The 16,515-nt window shown below is 40.7% G+C and overlaps 1 protein-coding gene across 4 annotated transcripts in view; it reads left to right on the forward strand.

The window, feature by feature from the left end:
* Positions 1–4,822: 4,822 nt before the first annotated feature.
* The window catches only part of STX7 (syntaxin 7), a 52,660-nt gene continuing 40,967 nt past the window's right edge, over positions 4,823–16,515 (forward strand). For 2 of the 4 annotated variants that reach the window (XM_033407074.2, XM_004263818.3), the window contains exons 1-2: positions 4,823–4,953; positions 10,005–10,155. In XM_033407074.2, coding sequence (XP_033262965.1) covers positions 10,071–10,155 — 85 coding nt within the window. In that variant the 5' untranslated portion in view covers positions 4,823–4,953; positions 10,005–10,070. Of the gene's footprint in view, positions 4,954–7,537; positions 7,701–10,004; positions 10,156–16,515 lie in introns of all 4 variants that reach the window. The other 2 variants (XM_033407079.2, XM_049695625.1) reach the window with 2 other exon arrangements.

Below are 16,515 nucleotides of genomic sequence, written 5' to 3' on the forward strand. Positions count from 1 at the left end.
TGGAGAGCTGGTGGGAAGGAAGTGGGAGCAGAAAGAGATGGAGAAGTTCTTTAAGCTAGCATATTCCAAAGCATAAATTTTGGTGCAGGGAAAGGCAGAATCCAGATCACATAGGTCCTTTTATATAAGGTGACCATGTAATGTATCATCTGAATTGGGACACTTTTGAGAAGGAAAGGGAGTGCTCAGAGACAGAAGGCTGGAAAAACCAGCCTAAACTGGGGCTGTCCTGGGCAAACTGGTTGTATGATCACCCTATTTATATGCCCTGATAAGGGGCTTGGATTTGATTTTGAGAGCAATGTTTTCCATAATAGATACCATGTAGATCTCTACAGCCATTAAGTATAAAAAAAAAGTTCTATGGTCAAATACATTCAGAAAATACTGGGTTAAAGAAAGTTATACTTGTTTCTTTACCGAAGCATTTCTCAGAGCATTTAATTTACAAACACGCACCTCGAATCTTCAGGAAGGCATCGTAATAAGATTTCCAGACATTTCTCCATAGATGCCCTTCTATGATTCCTCCTCCCAGTCTACACAACATTTCACCCCTGACCAGCCCCAGCACCTTTATTTTTAAGAAGTACATTTGGGGGCATGTGGCAATCATGGTGATGGCATGAAGCCTGGAGTGATGTTTTCAGATTTGCGCTTCAAATACTCAGTGGTGGCTTTGAGGATAATGACGTTGAGTAGAACTGGAGGTACAGATGCCAATGAGGAAGGTATTGTAGTGGACTGGGACACAGAGATAAGAGGGCACACAACGATAATAATTGTAGGAGGTAAAATTAGAGATGAACAGACCAATCGTCATGCTATGATGGTCCATATAAGATTTCTGTGGGATTCCTATTAGCTCTATGTTTAAAAGTGAGAGCAAAATCTGCTCTGTGCTTGGCATATAGCTAGGGGCAGAGTGGTCTTAGAAAACAAGCAAACTGCAGAGGGAGATGAGAGGTGCTTAAAAACAAAGCACAATGGAACAAACTCTAGTTTATTAGACATTAATTTAAGCTGACTTTTTTTGGGAGGGTGGTGACACACTGCTCAATATGTGGAATATTAGCACGTGGGATGTTAGTTCCCCGACCAGGGATCAAACCCGTGGCCCCCTGCAGCGGAAGCGTGGAGTCTTAACCACTGGACCGCCAGAGAAGTTCCTAAACTGCCTTTTAATCTAGCACAGATTTCTTAAAACAGCTTTGGTTCTCCCGTACATTATAATCAAAAACTTTCACCGGTACACTTGTACCTCTCATTTATCAATAAATTCCTTGCCTTTTTGTTTTTTCCTTTTTGTGTCTTTTACTTCTCTGGCTGTCCCACAAGATCACATGGTGGGCCTTTTAAAAAATATTTTAGTTCAGGGGCTATAATGTGAACAGGCAATTGTCTCCGATTTGCTAGAATTGCTATTCCAAACACTGTAGATAGAGCAGTGAAGAGTTCTCTAGCCTACATGGCAGACGTTATTTAGGTGGTATTTATATTAATAAGGACACAAGTATTCAGATAACAATTCCCGCTCAAAGACTTACTTCTGATTTGCCCTTCGAATTCTTTCCAAGAAGACCCAAATCCCCAAAATTACCAGCTCTGAAAAATCCAAATCACAAGCCTTCAGACATAGGGAATTCTTGCAAGTATAAAGGATTTGTTTGGGGAGAAGTGAAATGATCACCTGTTAAATTGGCAGAATTTTTGATCCCTGCTGTGTTCAAGGCACCTGGCTAAGTTTCACTAAGAAGCAGGTTGATGCTCAGGTGGGATACCATAAATATCAGGAACTCTTCTGGAATTCATTTATCCTCTGTACCTCTAAATTTTGCAGGGCTACCTAAACTATACCTTTTTATTTCTCACTTGAATACAAAGGATACAAAGGAGTGAAATCTTATTCCTAGTTTTCAAAAGACCTGGAAGAAATCCACTTATATTTTGAAACATGAAAAATTGGAAGGAGCCCAGGAGGAGGATTCAGACAACAGAGCTTTGGTCCTCATTCAGTCAGTAACTAGCAGGGTGACCTGAAGAGACCACCAAGCCTCCAGTTCTTTAACAGTGCTTCGTGACGCCCCCCTCACAGCCCAGGATTCTATCAAACATGATAGGATGTTTGGAAAGCACAGCAGACACTATGTAAATGTAAATTATTTGCATGATAGTTCCTTGAATGACTGAAATGCCTGTTCCTAAATTTACCAACCACTTCCTAATTTCCAACTCCAATGCACAACTTTCGGTTCTCAATTTACCTGAACTTTCTGTGACATGTGCTATCATAGACCATTCCCTCTTTTTTGAAATGTTTTCCTTCATTCTCTACTACACCTCTTCCTGGTTTACTTCCTATCTCTCTGATTACTCCTTTTCATGGTTTTTCTTCCTCTGCCCTCCCTTAAACACAGAAAGTCCACAACATCCCATCCTTAGAGTCAGTGAGCTCATCTCTTCCCGTAGCTCCAACCAGAACTCTATCCGGAGCTCCAGCTCACATTTTCAAGTACCTGTAGGACAATGGACATCTCTGAGTCTCACTTCCCCAGAATCTTCAACACAACAACACATCCCAAGCTAAACTTACTGTCACTTTGCTCCCTCATTTCACCATCTCCATCCTCAAACTGCAATTGCTTTATCAGCAATCTTAGATCTCAGCTACATCATGTTCTGCTCAGTTTTGTGTCTTAAAAAGAGGAGTCATCTCTTTCATTCTCCATATCTAATTGATTTCCAAGTCTTCTTAAATATTTCTCAAAGCAGTCCTCACCTCCTCTTCTCCAATGTATTTGCCTTACTACAGTCCTTCAATATCTCTGATATTGGGAAGATTCTTAATTGGGGGATGCTACCATTGCAACAGCCTCCTAAGTGGTCAAAACTCTCTCTCACTTTTATTTCCCTTTATTTTCGCCCATTCTCCAAAGGTTTCTTCAGAGCATGGAAATATGAGGACATCACACATTTGCTTTCATAGTTTAACTCCTATTAGATATTCATTTAACATGATATCCAGGCTTTTCATTATATAAACTCCACTTGACTTTCTAGTCTGATGCCCCTCCATTCCACCCACTCTGCTTTAGTCTAATGAAAATTAGAAGAGATCCCTGAGAGTTTGAACTTGCCTGTGATTTTATGAAGTTTTATGTGTTCTTCCTTTTGGCTGGAATGTCCTTTCCCACCTTGTCTTCCCAGTGAAGTCTTACACATTTTTCAGGATTCTATTAACACTTCCCTTTTGGAATGGTCCCTGATCCCACAGTAAGTCGTCCTCATCTCTGGGCTCCCTCTGTGCTGTGTACAAATCTTTATCACAGCATCTCTTGCAGTGTTCTGGGAAGGATCTCACTCTTTGAGCAACCTGAGGGAAAATACTGTATCCTACTCATCTTGATATCTGCAGTGCCTGTCGCAGTCCCTGGTACATGGCACATTCCCAGTGAACATGTGCTGAATGAATTATATGGTAGGAAGAAATCAAGATTCTGAATTAGGTCATCTGGATCTGTGCTTCTCATAATTATTTGTGTGATTTTGATGACATTTCTTTGGGTTTCAGATTTTTTCATCTGTGAAATGAGGAATTAGAGGTAGCTTTTCTGGTAGGCTTTCTCCAGCTTTAATACTCTATGGCTGAAACTATCGCCTATTACAAAGACTGATATATGTATATTATTTGATCACAGAATGTTTTATAAAAACTTATGAATACTGAAAAAAAGATTTTTCACATAAAAGTTAGAATTTACACTGTATCTTGACAAAACAGATAACTTGATCACATTGGGCCAATTATTCCTAAAAGTCCACAATCGGCTCTAGCTGAATCATGCTGCCCCTTTCGATGGTGTGTGTGCCTTCTGTTTGGCCAGCCTGCCCATCTCTCTCTTGCCCCCTCTTCACAGACGCAGAGTATAAGTTGTTGCTTATTACCACACTTATACCACAGTTTTCTTCTGGAAAAAATGAGAAACAGAAAAATTTTCTTGTTCCCATTTCTCTCTTAAAAGTAGAAAAATGAAAAATAAACGGAGAGCCTCTTATGTTTCTTATCGTTGGTTGACCTCACTCACTTATGCACATATGTATGTATAATTCCAAACAAACTAGAATTTGCTCATGTGGTACCAATTCAAAATATTCTGGTTTTAGGTTTTTTTTCCACCTTAGTCCATCTGGACTTTTGATGTCCTGATGATCCTTTCAGAAAATATTATTGCCTTAATACAGACAAAGGCCTAATTAATTAATTTGGTATTTCTCTCACCTGAAGCAACTGATGCTTTTTATCTAACAATGACTTTATGTTTGAATATTTATCATGAGAACATTCTCTGCTCTTTTCAAATCCTGTTGAAACTACTTCCTGCCATTCAAGGATGCTTCATATGACTTGAGTGTGCTACGAAAACTTGGTTACTAAGTGGGCACACGGAAATGACTCCACTCATTGTTCCTGCTAGAACTGCGCATTTGCGTTCACATTTTTTAATGGACTTGCGAATATGTTCTACTGAGGTTAAGGGTTAGGAAACAAGACAGGCGTGAGTTGATGGGGCGGGCTGAAGACACGAGTCTAGGGAAGCCGGCATCACCTGATAAAGAAAACAGCTGCTCTCCATTCCCTCCTCTTGTTTTTTACACGCAGGATAAGGCGTTCACCATCTACACGTCAGGCCTCAAAGAACACCTCCCTTACAGTTTTGCTGGAACCCCTATTCCTTAGCTTAGAACCAGAGGGGGCGGGGAAGGGCCGCTGTCACTCAACCCCGCTGGCCAATAAGAGGAGGGATATCCCCGCCTCCTTCCCAGGGAGGGATTGAGAGCATGCGCAGTGGGCGTTCCAGCGCCTCCACCCATCAGCTGAGGCTCGTTGCTGGCGGCTCCGGGGCCCTTGGGTGGCCGGGGCCAAAGAAGGAGAAGGAAGCCGAGGACGTCGGGGTAAGAGGAGTCTCTGGAGGGGGTGTCCCTGGCTGGGCGCCCCGAAAGCGCGTGTCCCCGTGGCTGCCGCGCCACCTTGTTTGTGCGCGTTGTCAGGTGGCCGCCGCCCTGCGCTTCGCGGCAGGCTTTCGGGAGTCGGAGGGCCGGCGCTGCCTCAGCGCCGGGAGCGCGCTCCTCCCCACGCCCCCCGGGCCGGCGCGGGTGCGCGGTGCAGTCCGGCTGCTGCCGCCGGCCTAGTCAGCCCGGCACGCCCTGCGCGGGCTGCGCCGCAGCCTCGCCGCCTCCCCCGGCCGCCCCGGCGCTCTCGCTCAGGCGCACCGGCGGGCTGAGCGCTCCGGGGCGGGGCTGGAGCGCGAGCCGCTCCGGCCCAGCTCCGGAGAACAGCTTCTGCCTCATGCTGGACACGAATTGACCTCTTCCTCTTTTTAAGGCCCGGATTTAGAAAACGCACTTTAAAGTTCTCCTCCCGAATATAGAAGAACTGAAGATATATATTTCTATAGTAGAGGAACCGTATACGTTTATTCGGAGGCTCATCGTAGTTGGTTTTCTATTTGGCCTGGAGACTTTGACACACTACCTTTCTTTGATCTTTTCAGTACCTGTCCTTAGTTGGTTTGCATTAAGCCCTTTACAGCTACATAAAATATTCCAAGATGCCTCTCCACCCCACCTCAGCCCACCCCTCTTGTTTTTTAGGTTGTTACTTTCTTTAAATTAAGACAAAAAGAAAACAAAAATGTCTTTCCCGTCAAATGCTATATATTTTTTTACTCTCAAGTTTCTTACATTTGCTTGGTTCTTATAGACATACATTAATTTTTGTTTAATTCAGATCAACGTATTCTGACCATAATTATATATAATTTAAAGCTTGCTTGGGATCTGGAAGAAAAGGAAATGATTATGAAATGCTGTGCTGTTTAGTAATATTGGAGGTGGACGTTTCTTCGGGGGTTGGCCTGATCATCCCCCCTGGTCAGAGACTGATAGCAGTGTTCAGCTGTGTCTTGTGATGTGGACACGCCTCTGCTTTGCAGGCCACTTTGAGAAGGTTGTCTCAGACTTCTGACTAGTTAAGAATTATGCTCTAGTTTCAGAGTTAATATGATACCATGTGAACTCATTAACATCTACATTTTTCTTCAGATATTTTACTTTTGCTCCCGATCTCAAAGTCAATCTTAATTTTGGTTATGATCGCAAACTTTAGCCAGGTGCTGCTGGGTGAGAAATTGTATAAAACACCTGCAGTAAGTCTGAATAAGATTTGCCATAATTCTATTTAATTTGAAAGTTTAGTGTGTGTGAAAGAGTGAAAAATAATTCTCGGTATTGTGGACTAAACCCAAATAGTATAATAGTTTAATGGATGGAGGAGCTGAGCTAATGAATGCAGTTAATGTAGTTTATGTAGAGAATGCTCATGTCTGTTAGGAGAGTGATCACTCTCACATTCGTGGAACATCTTCTATGTCCCTGGCACTGTGGATTCTACAAGAAGATAGCCTTAGACTAATCTCCAAAGTATATAAACAGCTTATGAAGCTCAATATTAAAAAAAAACCCAATCAAAAAATGGGCAGAAGACCTAAATAGACATTTCTCCAAAGAAGATATACAGATGGCCATGCGGCACATGAAAAGCTGCTCAACATCAGTAATCATTAGAGAAATGTAAATCAAAACTACAATGAGGTATCACCTCACACTGGTTAGAATGGGCATCGTGAGAAAATCTACAAACAACAAATGCTGGAGAGGGTGTGGAGAAAAGGGAACCCTCTTGCACTGTTGGTGGGAATGTAAATTGATACAGCCACTATGGAGAACAGTATGGAGGTTCCTTAAAAAACTAAAAATAGAATTACCATATGATCCAGCAATCCCACTACTGGGCATATATCCAGAGAAAACCATAATTCAAAAGACACAGGCACCCCAGTGTTCACTGCAGCACTATTTACAATAACCAGGTCACGGAAGCAACTTAAATGCCCATCAACAGATGAATGGATAAAGAAGATGTGGTACATATATACAATGGAATATTACTCAGCCATAAAAAAGAATGAAATTGGGTCATTTGTAGAGACATGGATGGACCTAGAGACTGTCATACAGAGTGAAGTAAGTCAGAAAGAGAAAAACAAATATCATATATTAACACATATATGTGGAATCTAGAAAAATGGTACAGATTAACTGGTTTGCAGTGCAGAAATAGAGACACAGATTTAGAGAACAAATGTATGGACACCAAGGGGGAAAGCAGGGGTGGTGATGGTGGTGGTGAGATGAATTGGGAGATTGGGATTGACATATATACACTAATAGGTATAAAATAGATTACTAATAAGAACCTGCTGTATAAAAAAAAAAGATAAAATTCAAAAAAAAAAAAAGAAGATAGCCTTGTCTCTCTCATGTTTATGTTCCAGAGGTAGGGATAGATAATAAATGATATACGAACTAGATCATTTTAAATGGTGATTAGTACTATGATGCAGTAGGTTAGATCAGCAGAGTGACAGAGTGGTGACTTCTCACTTCAAATCAAAGTGAATATGAAATGCTTCTCTAGCACGTGATGAGACTTTGCTGGGGAAGCGGAGCAGGTCCCATGGAGATCATGGGAAGCGCCCTGCAGGGAGAGGAAATGGCATCAAGCAGTGGTCCAAGGCAGCGATAAGCCTGGGACATCCTGGATCTGAAAGAAGGCCCTGGAGTTCACTGTCTTAGAAATGGTAATATTTACCCTCAGACTGGGTGTGTGTTCTTAGGAAATAGGTACATTTATTCATTCTACAAATATTTATTAAGCACCTATTGTATATCCAGGTGCTGAGAGTAGAGCAGTCCACAAAATAGACCAAAAAAAGAAAAATCAAAACTGAAAACAAAAAACCTGCCCTTCTGGGAACTTACCATTTTGGAGCACAGGGTGGAGGGAAGTCCTGAGCTTTATGCTGGTGCTCACCATTAAGAAAGAGAAACTGACTGTTTCTGTTGCTTTATCCACACAGGATTTATAGAGCATGAGATTTATGTTGATGGGAATCTTAAGGATTCTACACTGTGTCCAGTAGCAACTAGGGGTAATGTTTGACACTCAAGATTTCTTTTTAAAATTCCCTTTGTTCTTTTATCTGTGCTCTGTAGAAACAGTCTTGAGAAGATTCTCAGTATGAGTATTGCACCTTGATCCCCTCTTCCCGTCTTTCTCTTTATAGTGTTTATATATCCTCATAGCAAGCTAATTATTGAGATTTTTGGTGAGCACTGTTCAATAGAACTTTCTGCTGTGATGGAAATGTTCCATACGTGAGCTATTGTAGCCGGTGGCCACACATGTGATAGCTGAACACTTGATAGTGCAGGTATAGATGATGAGTTACTGTTATTCTGAGCAATAAAACTAGGAATTCTGAATGGGCTTTGGAAAGTATACAGCAAAAGTACTTCAGTGCATCTTAGCTCTGGGCTAGGTGCTGGAGGAGACTGATGTGGAAAGCAGACATCAGAATAACTTGGTTGATGGAGCCTGTGTGCAAGAATCGTACACTGTTAAGTCAGTTTATAGTTAGCTGTCTATCTGTTTATATACATATATTTTAAAGTACAGTCAGTTATTTGGATCCTTTATTTCTCATATCTCATCATCAGGAGAGCCAAGCACTGTTGTCTTTTAGATATCACTGTTAGCAGAATAAGAGAGAAGAGGTGTAAGCTATTCGGCAGTGTTACCTTGATCCATGCGTGTAGTCATCCCAAGCTGAATTCCTCACCTTCCTTGTGGGTTTAGCAAAACTTCATACAGAGTCTGCAGAAAGGTGATAAATTTGGTTTTTCTAAATTGAGTGGGCTCACCTGTCCTTAATTTTGTTATACAGGGAAGCAACAAGATGGTTTTGTGTTTTCAAAACATAGACTCTAAGATTTAGTTTCAAATTTTAGCTCTTTTCTTACATTAAACATGTTGCTTATTCTCATTATGCTTCAGTTTCTTCATTTGAAAAATCATAATTATTGTTGTACCTACCTCATAAGCTTGGTGGAAGAATCAACTAAGAAAATGTGAAAGTCCTAAACACAATGCTTAGGAAATAATAAGTTAGCTATAGTTAATCTTGTTGAATTTTTCTTTCTCTTCCATCATTCACAGTTTCTTTTCATTCTTCACTCAGCACTGAGCTGAGGGAATCGCCATTGCACCCCTTCTCTAAGGAAATGCCAGCCAGTCCAACAGTGGCAGCTCTTTGGATGAATGAAGCTTAGTTATCTCACCAGCAGGAACTTTCTCAAATTTAGGCGCTTGAGTAAAGGGAAAACTGGTAGTTTGTAGCTGATTGGTTGATTCTCTAAAGGGGGGGGAAAGGAGACCATAAAAGAAAACAGGAGAAGGCTTAGACCAGACTTGTTTGAGTTTTGAGGGTTGAGGGAAATGCTACAATACTAAGTGGCAATCAACAGGACTGATTATAGTCCCTCTTTGGGGGAGAGAGCAGGCCTCAGCTAATCGTGTGGTTGTGTGGTCCTGATGCAAGGGATCTGATCTGTTGATGCTAGTCCTGTAGATGCAAGAGTGAATCTTTACCTTTCTTCTGTATAGAGTGGGAAAGTTCTTGGTCCCTGGATGTGCAGTATCTTATTTGGGTCCTGGCAGCAGGCCCAAACGCTAAGTGTCTTCCCCAAAGTAGAGATTTCCTGTTGCCAGTTCCACTGGCAGCTAAAAGGGCAGTTGGCGAGTTCCTATAGCTTCAAAGGCATATAGACACTAAAGAGAGTTAAGAGTGTGACTCGGAGATGTGGATGTGAGATTCATTTGTGTGTAGGTGTATTTGTGCATGTAGATGGAAGAGCACCCCTAAGAGAGTACATAAATAAGAAAGAGGAACACTTCCTCATAACAGTGTGTTTTTGTGAGCTAGATTTCAACCCTAGTAGGATCGTGAAATTTGTACTTGTAACCTCCCAGATCGACAATTTGGAAAGTGTAAGCCAGTAACTTTAAAAATGCAGTTATGTGACTTTTCTTTTATGTTATTTAGGTGACTGCTTAGAAAACTGCACAGCCCACAAACAGCTGATGAAATTAGCGAACAAGCAAATCAACTATGTCTTACACTCCAGGAATTGGTGGTGACCCTGCCCAGCTGGCCCAGCTTATCTCTTCCAACATCCAGAAGATCACACAATGTTGTGAGTTGAGTTTTTAAATTGACTTCATTGTTTGTTTTCAATTCTTCATTGAAACTTGGTGGAGATTCAAAAAAGGACAATTAGTGTTCCTCCAAGAGCAGATTTTAAAAGGCTAGACCTCTTTAGAGTAAAGATAAGGAGTAGTTATATTAGAAGAGGTAACACTTAACTGCATTTTTCTGTAGAGTGTCAGGCACCTGATAAACATTCATTAATGAAAGAAAGATTTAAAAGGATAGATACTTAGGTTTGCATTAAAACTGTCAGGTTCTAGATGAGATAAATGAGATTTGAGGAAATCTCATAGGTTTGGCACTGGGAAGCACTGTCAAGCACTATCAGTACTCCTCAGAATATATATAAGAAATTAAAAAAAAAATCCCTGTAGCAGATTTGAACCTATAGAGTTTTTTAGTTTTTCTTTCTGAATCACAGCTAATCATATACCTAGATTATTCCGGTCATTTTGCGGTCAGTATTTTGGCCCTCTGGGCATGCCTGAACTCTTTCAGAGTGTGTTAGTATGTATAGTTTTATTCTTCAGCCTACTTCATTAAGGCTGCTCTCTTTACCAGAATGCTAAACACACTGTGGAACATCTGAAATGTTTTCAGATGACCAACTGTGTTTCTTTAATCATTAACTTCCCAACAATTACTACTCTGCCTGAATGACTGAAATGAGATATCAGTTGTTTTGGAGGCAGAGGGAGTAAAACTAGATTATAGATAGTTCTAAGAAAGTGCTGACCTGCACAGCAGTGTAGGATAACCCGTATCCTGATTTGGGGCAGCTCCTGTTTTCTTTGGCTGTCCTTGGAGGAGCAAGGAGGGGGATAGCGTAGAGGTATCACTTTGTCCGCAGTAGGGTCTATAGGATTGGTACGTCAAGGATTGTTCCAGTTTGTCCTGGGGCACCAGCGTTGGCTGGCTCCACCTTGCTCTTCCTGCTTCAAATTGTTTCCGTGGTAGCCAAAAGGGCCTCTCCTTTTTGTGGCTCCCTTGCTGCTGATTAGAAATAGTGCTAGTCTGCCTCAGGCTACTTGTGTGAAAATTATAATTTTAATTTACACATGTGGAAAATCAGGACCTTTATCCAAGAAAGGAGGCCAGGAGGTCTTTTTCTGTAGGATAGGGCAGGTATCCTGTGTTGGGGAAGCTAAACGGTGTCGGGAATTCTGGGAAGAAGATGAGGAATGACTGTAGTGCATGGAGATTACAGAAGCCTTGTGCACTTAGTGGTGTGAAAGATACATGGAGATGTATCTTGGAGATGGTGTGTGAGCTTGAACTGGAAGGAAGGAAGCGTTAACTTCAGTCAGGTTATACTCTCTCAGAAAGAGATCAGTTCATGAGACCAGCCAGATGATATGAGGTAGATTGGACCACAGTTGCATATTCATGGCATAGTTGATAGCTAAGTGTGTGACTACATCGTGGTTTGGGGCAGTCTTGGAGTACATGGGAGGGTGATGATAAGACCTGAAACTCTTGTTTTTAACAGCCTTGTGAAGAGCTGTTAAGGAGACTGGGACTGTTAACTCTGAGAAGGTACAATCACCACCTTCGGATATTTGAAGAACTGTCTTGTCTAAAACACGAGAAATGTACTCTACTTGATCACAGAGGCCTCCACAGATGAACGGAAGCAACAGCTTGAGAAAGGAATAAGGGGTTTTGAATAATCCTAGTTGTTGAGGGATAGAATTGTCTACCTCAGGAGCAGTGCAGTCCCTGTTACTAAGTGAACAGCATATGGCGGTGAGATATTTCTCAGGTCTGTAATTAAGACACTGGAATAATGGTTAAACGAATGACTTTTCATTTTTATGTTAAGTCTTTATTCATTCAGCAAATAATTTATAGAGCACCAACTGTTTGCTAGTCCCTGTTTCAGACCCTGGGAATCGAGCAGTAAACAAGATCCACAAGGTCCTGTTCTCCTGTAGTTTCCAGTGTGAGGAGAAACTGATGGTTTAAACATTTAATGAACAACATAATTCCCTATGAAGAAAAAAAAATGAGAGTGATGTGATGAGAGCAAGTGATGAGGGAGAAGCTGCCTTATCTTAGGTGGTTCTCTGAATGTGGAAGAGAAGGGGCTGGTAGTGAGAAAATACTGGGAAAGAGCATTTAGATGGAGGCCACAGCTGGTATTTTTAAAAAGCAGTCCAGAGCTTAGGGTGTTCAGAAAATAGGAAAAATCCAGTGTGGCCGAAGCACAGCACTTGAGGCAAGAGTGGCAGGAGATGAAATCAGAGAGGAGGCCAATCAGGTCACCTAAAACCTTGGAGGCCATGTGGAGCTTAAATTTCGTTCTAAGAGGCAGGGAAGAGACACAATCAGATCTGCACTTTGAAAAGATTACTTTGGCTGCTGCTTAGAAAACAGACTTTGAAGAAATAGAAGGAGAACACACAGGCCATGGCAGGGCTCTGATGAGAGAGATGTTGGCTTGCACCAGGGTGGTAGCAAGGGAGATGGAGAGAAGTGATGGATGTACTGTGGAGGCACAGACAGCAGGACTTGCTGATGCACGGGGGTGGGGTGAGAGGGAGAGGGGAGACCAGGATGACTTCATGGTTTTTGCTTTGAGCAACCAAGTGGATGGTGGTGAGTATGTCCTAAGATGGGAAGAACTATAGTTGAGGAGATGTGGGGAGGGTTTTGTTTTGGCCAAGTAAATTTTGAGGTGTCTTTTAAACATCTAAGTGGAGGTGTCGAACATCTAGTTTAGGTGTATGAATTTGGAGATCAGAGTGTCATCAGAATATAAATGGTATTTAAAACCATAGGTCTAAAATAATCACAAAGGAGTGAGTAGAGTTCAGAGAAGAGTGTTGGAGCATTTAAAAAAATGTAGAAGTCAGGAAAGCAGGGGAAGACAGCATAGTCAGGGAAGGAGTGACCAGTGAGGTAAGAAGAAAATCAGGCTCTGCTGGGTTTCCAGAAATTCAAAGAGTGTTACAAGAATGAGTGAGGCATCATGTGTCTAATGCTGCCAACAGACTGAATGAGATGAAAGCAGAGAATGGGATCTGGCAAACTGGTGTCTTTGAAAGAATAAATCCCTGGATATATGCCAGGGATGCAAAGCTGGTTCAACGACCACAAATCAGGCCATGTGATATACATACACCACATTAACAAAATGAAGGATAAAAATCATATGATCATTTCAGTAGATACAGAAAAAACATTTGACAAGATTTAACATTCATTTATGATAAAAATTCTCAACCAAATGGGTATAGAGGGAACATACTTCAACATAATAACAGCCATATGTGACGGGCCAGCAGCTAATATCATATTCAGTGGTGAAAAGCTAAAAGCTTTTCCTCTAAGATCAGGAATAAGATAAGGATGCCCATTATTGCCACTTTCATTCAGAAATATTGGAAGTCCTAGACAGAGCATTTAGGCAAGAAAAATAAATAAAAGGCATCCAAACTGGAAAGGAAGAAGTAAAACTGTCACTATTTGTAGAGGACATGATATTATATGGAAAACCCTGAAGACTCCATCAAAAAACTGGTAGAACTAATAAACAAATTTAGTAATGTTGCAGGTTACAAAATCAGTACTCAAAATCTGTTGTGTTTCTCTACACTAATAACAAACTATCAGAAAGAGAAATTAAGAAAATCCCATTTATAATTGTATCAGAAAGGAATAAATTTAACCAAGATTGTATACTGAAAACTATCAGACATTAAGGAAAGAAATTGAAGAAGACACAAATAAATGAAAAGATATTCCATGCTCATGGATCAGAAGAATTAATATTATGTCCATACTACCCACAGCAATTTATAAATTCAGTGCAATCCCTATCAAAATTACAATGGTATTTTTCACAGAATAAACAGTCTTAAAATTTGTATGGAACTGCAAAAGACCCTGAATAGCCAAAGCAATCTTGAAGAAAAAGAACAAAGCTGGAGTCATCACCCTCTCTGATTTTAAACTCTATTACAAAGCTATAGCAATTAAAACAGTGTGGTATTGGCATTAAAGACAGACACATAGATCAATGAAACAGAATAGAGAGCCCTGAAATAAACCCATGTATATATCATCAGTTAATTTACAGCAAAGCCAAGAATATACAATAGAAAAAGGATAGTCTCTTCAATAAATCATGTTGGGAAAACTGGACAGCCACATGGAAAAGAATGAAACGGGACCACTGTCTTACACTATACACAAAATAAACTCAAAATGGATTAGACTTGAACATAAGACCTGAAACCATACAACTCCTAGAAGAAAACATAGGTGGTAAGCTCCTTGACATAGATCTTGGCAATAATTTTTTGAATCTGATAACAAAAGTGAAGGCAACAAAAGCAAAAATAAACAAGTAGGACTACATCAAACTAAAAAGTTTCTGCACAACAAAGAAAACCAAAAAGATAAGAAATAACAGGTTCGGTGAGGATGTGGAGAAAAGGGAACCCTTGTGCACTGTCGTTGGGAATGTAAATTGGTTCAGCCACTATGGAAAACAGTGTTGGAGATTCCTCAAAAAATTAAAAGTAGAATTACCATACAATCCAGCAGTACTCTTCCTGGGTTTTTATCCAAAGAAAACAAAAATACTAGATTGAAAACATATCTGCACTCCCATGTTCATTACAGCATTATTTACAATAGCCAAGATATGGAAGCTACCTAAGAGTCCATGGATAGACGAATGGATAAAGAAGATGTGGTGGGTGGGTGGGTGGATGGATGGATGGATGGATAGATAGATAGATAGATAGATATACACAATGGAATATTATTCAACCATTAAAAGAAAAAGAATGAAATCTTGCCATTTGCGATAACATGATTAGACCTCAAGGGCATTGTGTTACGTGAAATAAGTCAGAGAAAGGCAAATAACATATAATCTTTCTTATACGTGGAATCTAAAAAAAACCCCAAACCAGAAAAACTAAGTTCATAGGTATGGAGAACAGATTGGTGGTTGTCAGGGGTAGGGGGTGGGAGAAATGGGTGAAGTGGGGGGGGGGGGTCAAAAGGTAAAAATATATATTTTTTTAATTAAAAAAAAAAGATGGTTCACAAATTTTGATAATTCAAAAAAAGAAAAAAAAAGGTGGTTTCCTATCCACGTTCCAAGTGTAGATGGAGAGGAGGCAGAAGGACTGACCTCTTCCATTTAAAGAGACTTCCTAGCATCCTACTCACCTCTGCATATATTATTGACCAGAATTTATTTCTTTTTATTTTTATTTGTTTTTTTTTGCGATATGCGGGCTTCTCACTGTTGTGGCCTCTTTCGTTGCGGAGCACAGGCTCCAGATGCGCAGGCTCAGCGGCCATGGCTTACGGGCCCAGCCGCTCCGCGGCATGTGGGATCTTCCCGGACCGGGGCATGAACCCGTGTCCCCTGCATCGGCAGGCGAACTGTCAACCACTGCGCCACCAGGGAAGCCCCTTGACCAGAATTTAGACAGTCACATGGCTACATCCACTACTAGGAAAGCTGAAAGCATCTTTTAGCTGTATTGCAATGTGCTCACTAAAAATGGGGACTGCTCCACTTGAGAGAGAAAGGAGAAATCAGTATTTAGGAGGCAACTAGTAGATTCTACCATGGAAATAGGAAGAGGGTCAAAGAAAAGGTACATTTTTTCCACTACAAAAGAGAGACTCTAGTGAGAGTATACTTGCAAAAGAATTGTCTTTGAAGGTGAGAGGCGATGGGGAATAGACCACTAATGAGTGGTTTGCCTTTTATCTACTGTACAGATTTGGTGCAGAGTGTGATGGGTAAAGATGGAAAGTGTCTGTCTGAGTGTTTCTAAATAAAATAGGCAAAGGCATCAGATAGAGAATGGGAGGGAAGGTTGTTAGAAGTTTATGGAAAGAAGAGAAGATGCATTACTTGTAGTTTTGACAGTTGAGAGAATGGATGTACCAGGGAAACAGAAGCAGAGAAGTGTTGTGTGGCAGTTTGATTACTCATTTGAGGTTTGGGTTCATGAATTTAGTGAAACCAGTCATCACGGTGTATATTTTTAATTCTAAGATTCAATGTTTAAATGATGGGAAGTTTAGATTTCGGTAGAGCAAGTTATTGCTAAAAATCTAACCTACCATCCAGTGTGTATTACTGATAAGGGCTATGCAGAAATCACATGGAAGTGAAAGGGAGAAGTGTGAAATTTCAGTTCACTTTTTTCTACATCTGGTAATGCTAATAATACTGGATGTGATTGAATAAGATGGTACTTTGCACCACATTAGGTGCTTCTCTTCACACTGCATTTGCATCTTTTGAATTTGTGTCAGTACAAATTATCTAATTTTACAAAAGAAATCTAAAGAGAAGGTGCTGTAAGTA

The sequence above is a fragment of the Orcinus orca genome, chromosome 12 (assembly GCF_937001465.1).
Source record: "Orcinus orca chromosome 12, mOrcOrc1.1, whole genome shotgun sequence".
NCBI classification, from domain to species: Eukaryota; Metazoa; Chordata; class Mammalia; order Artiodactyla; family Delphinidae; genus Orcinus; species Orcinus orca.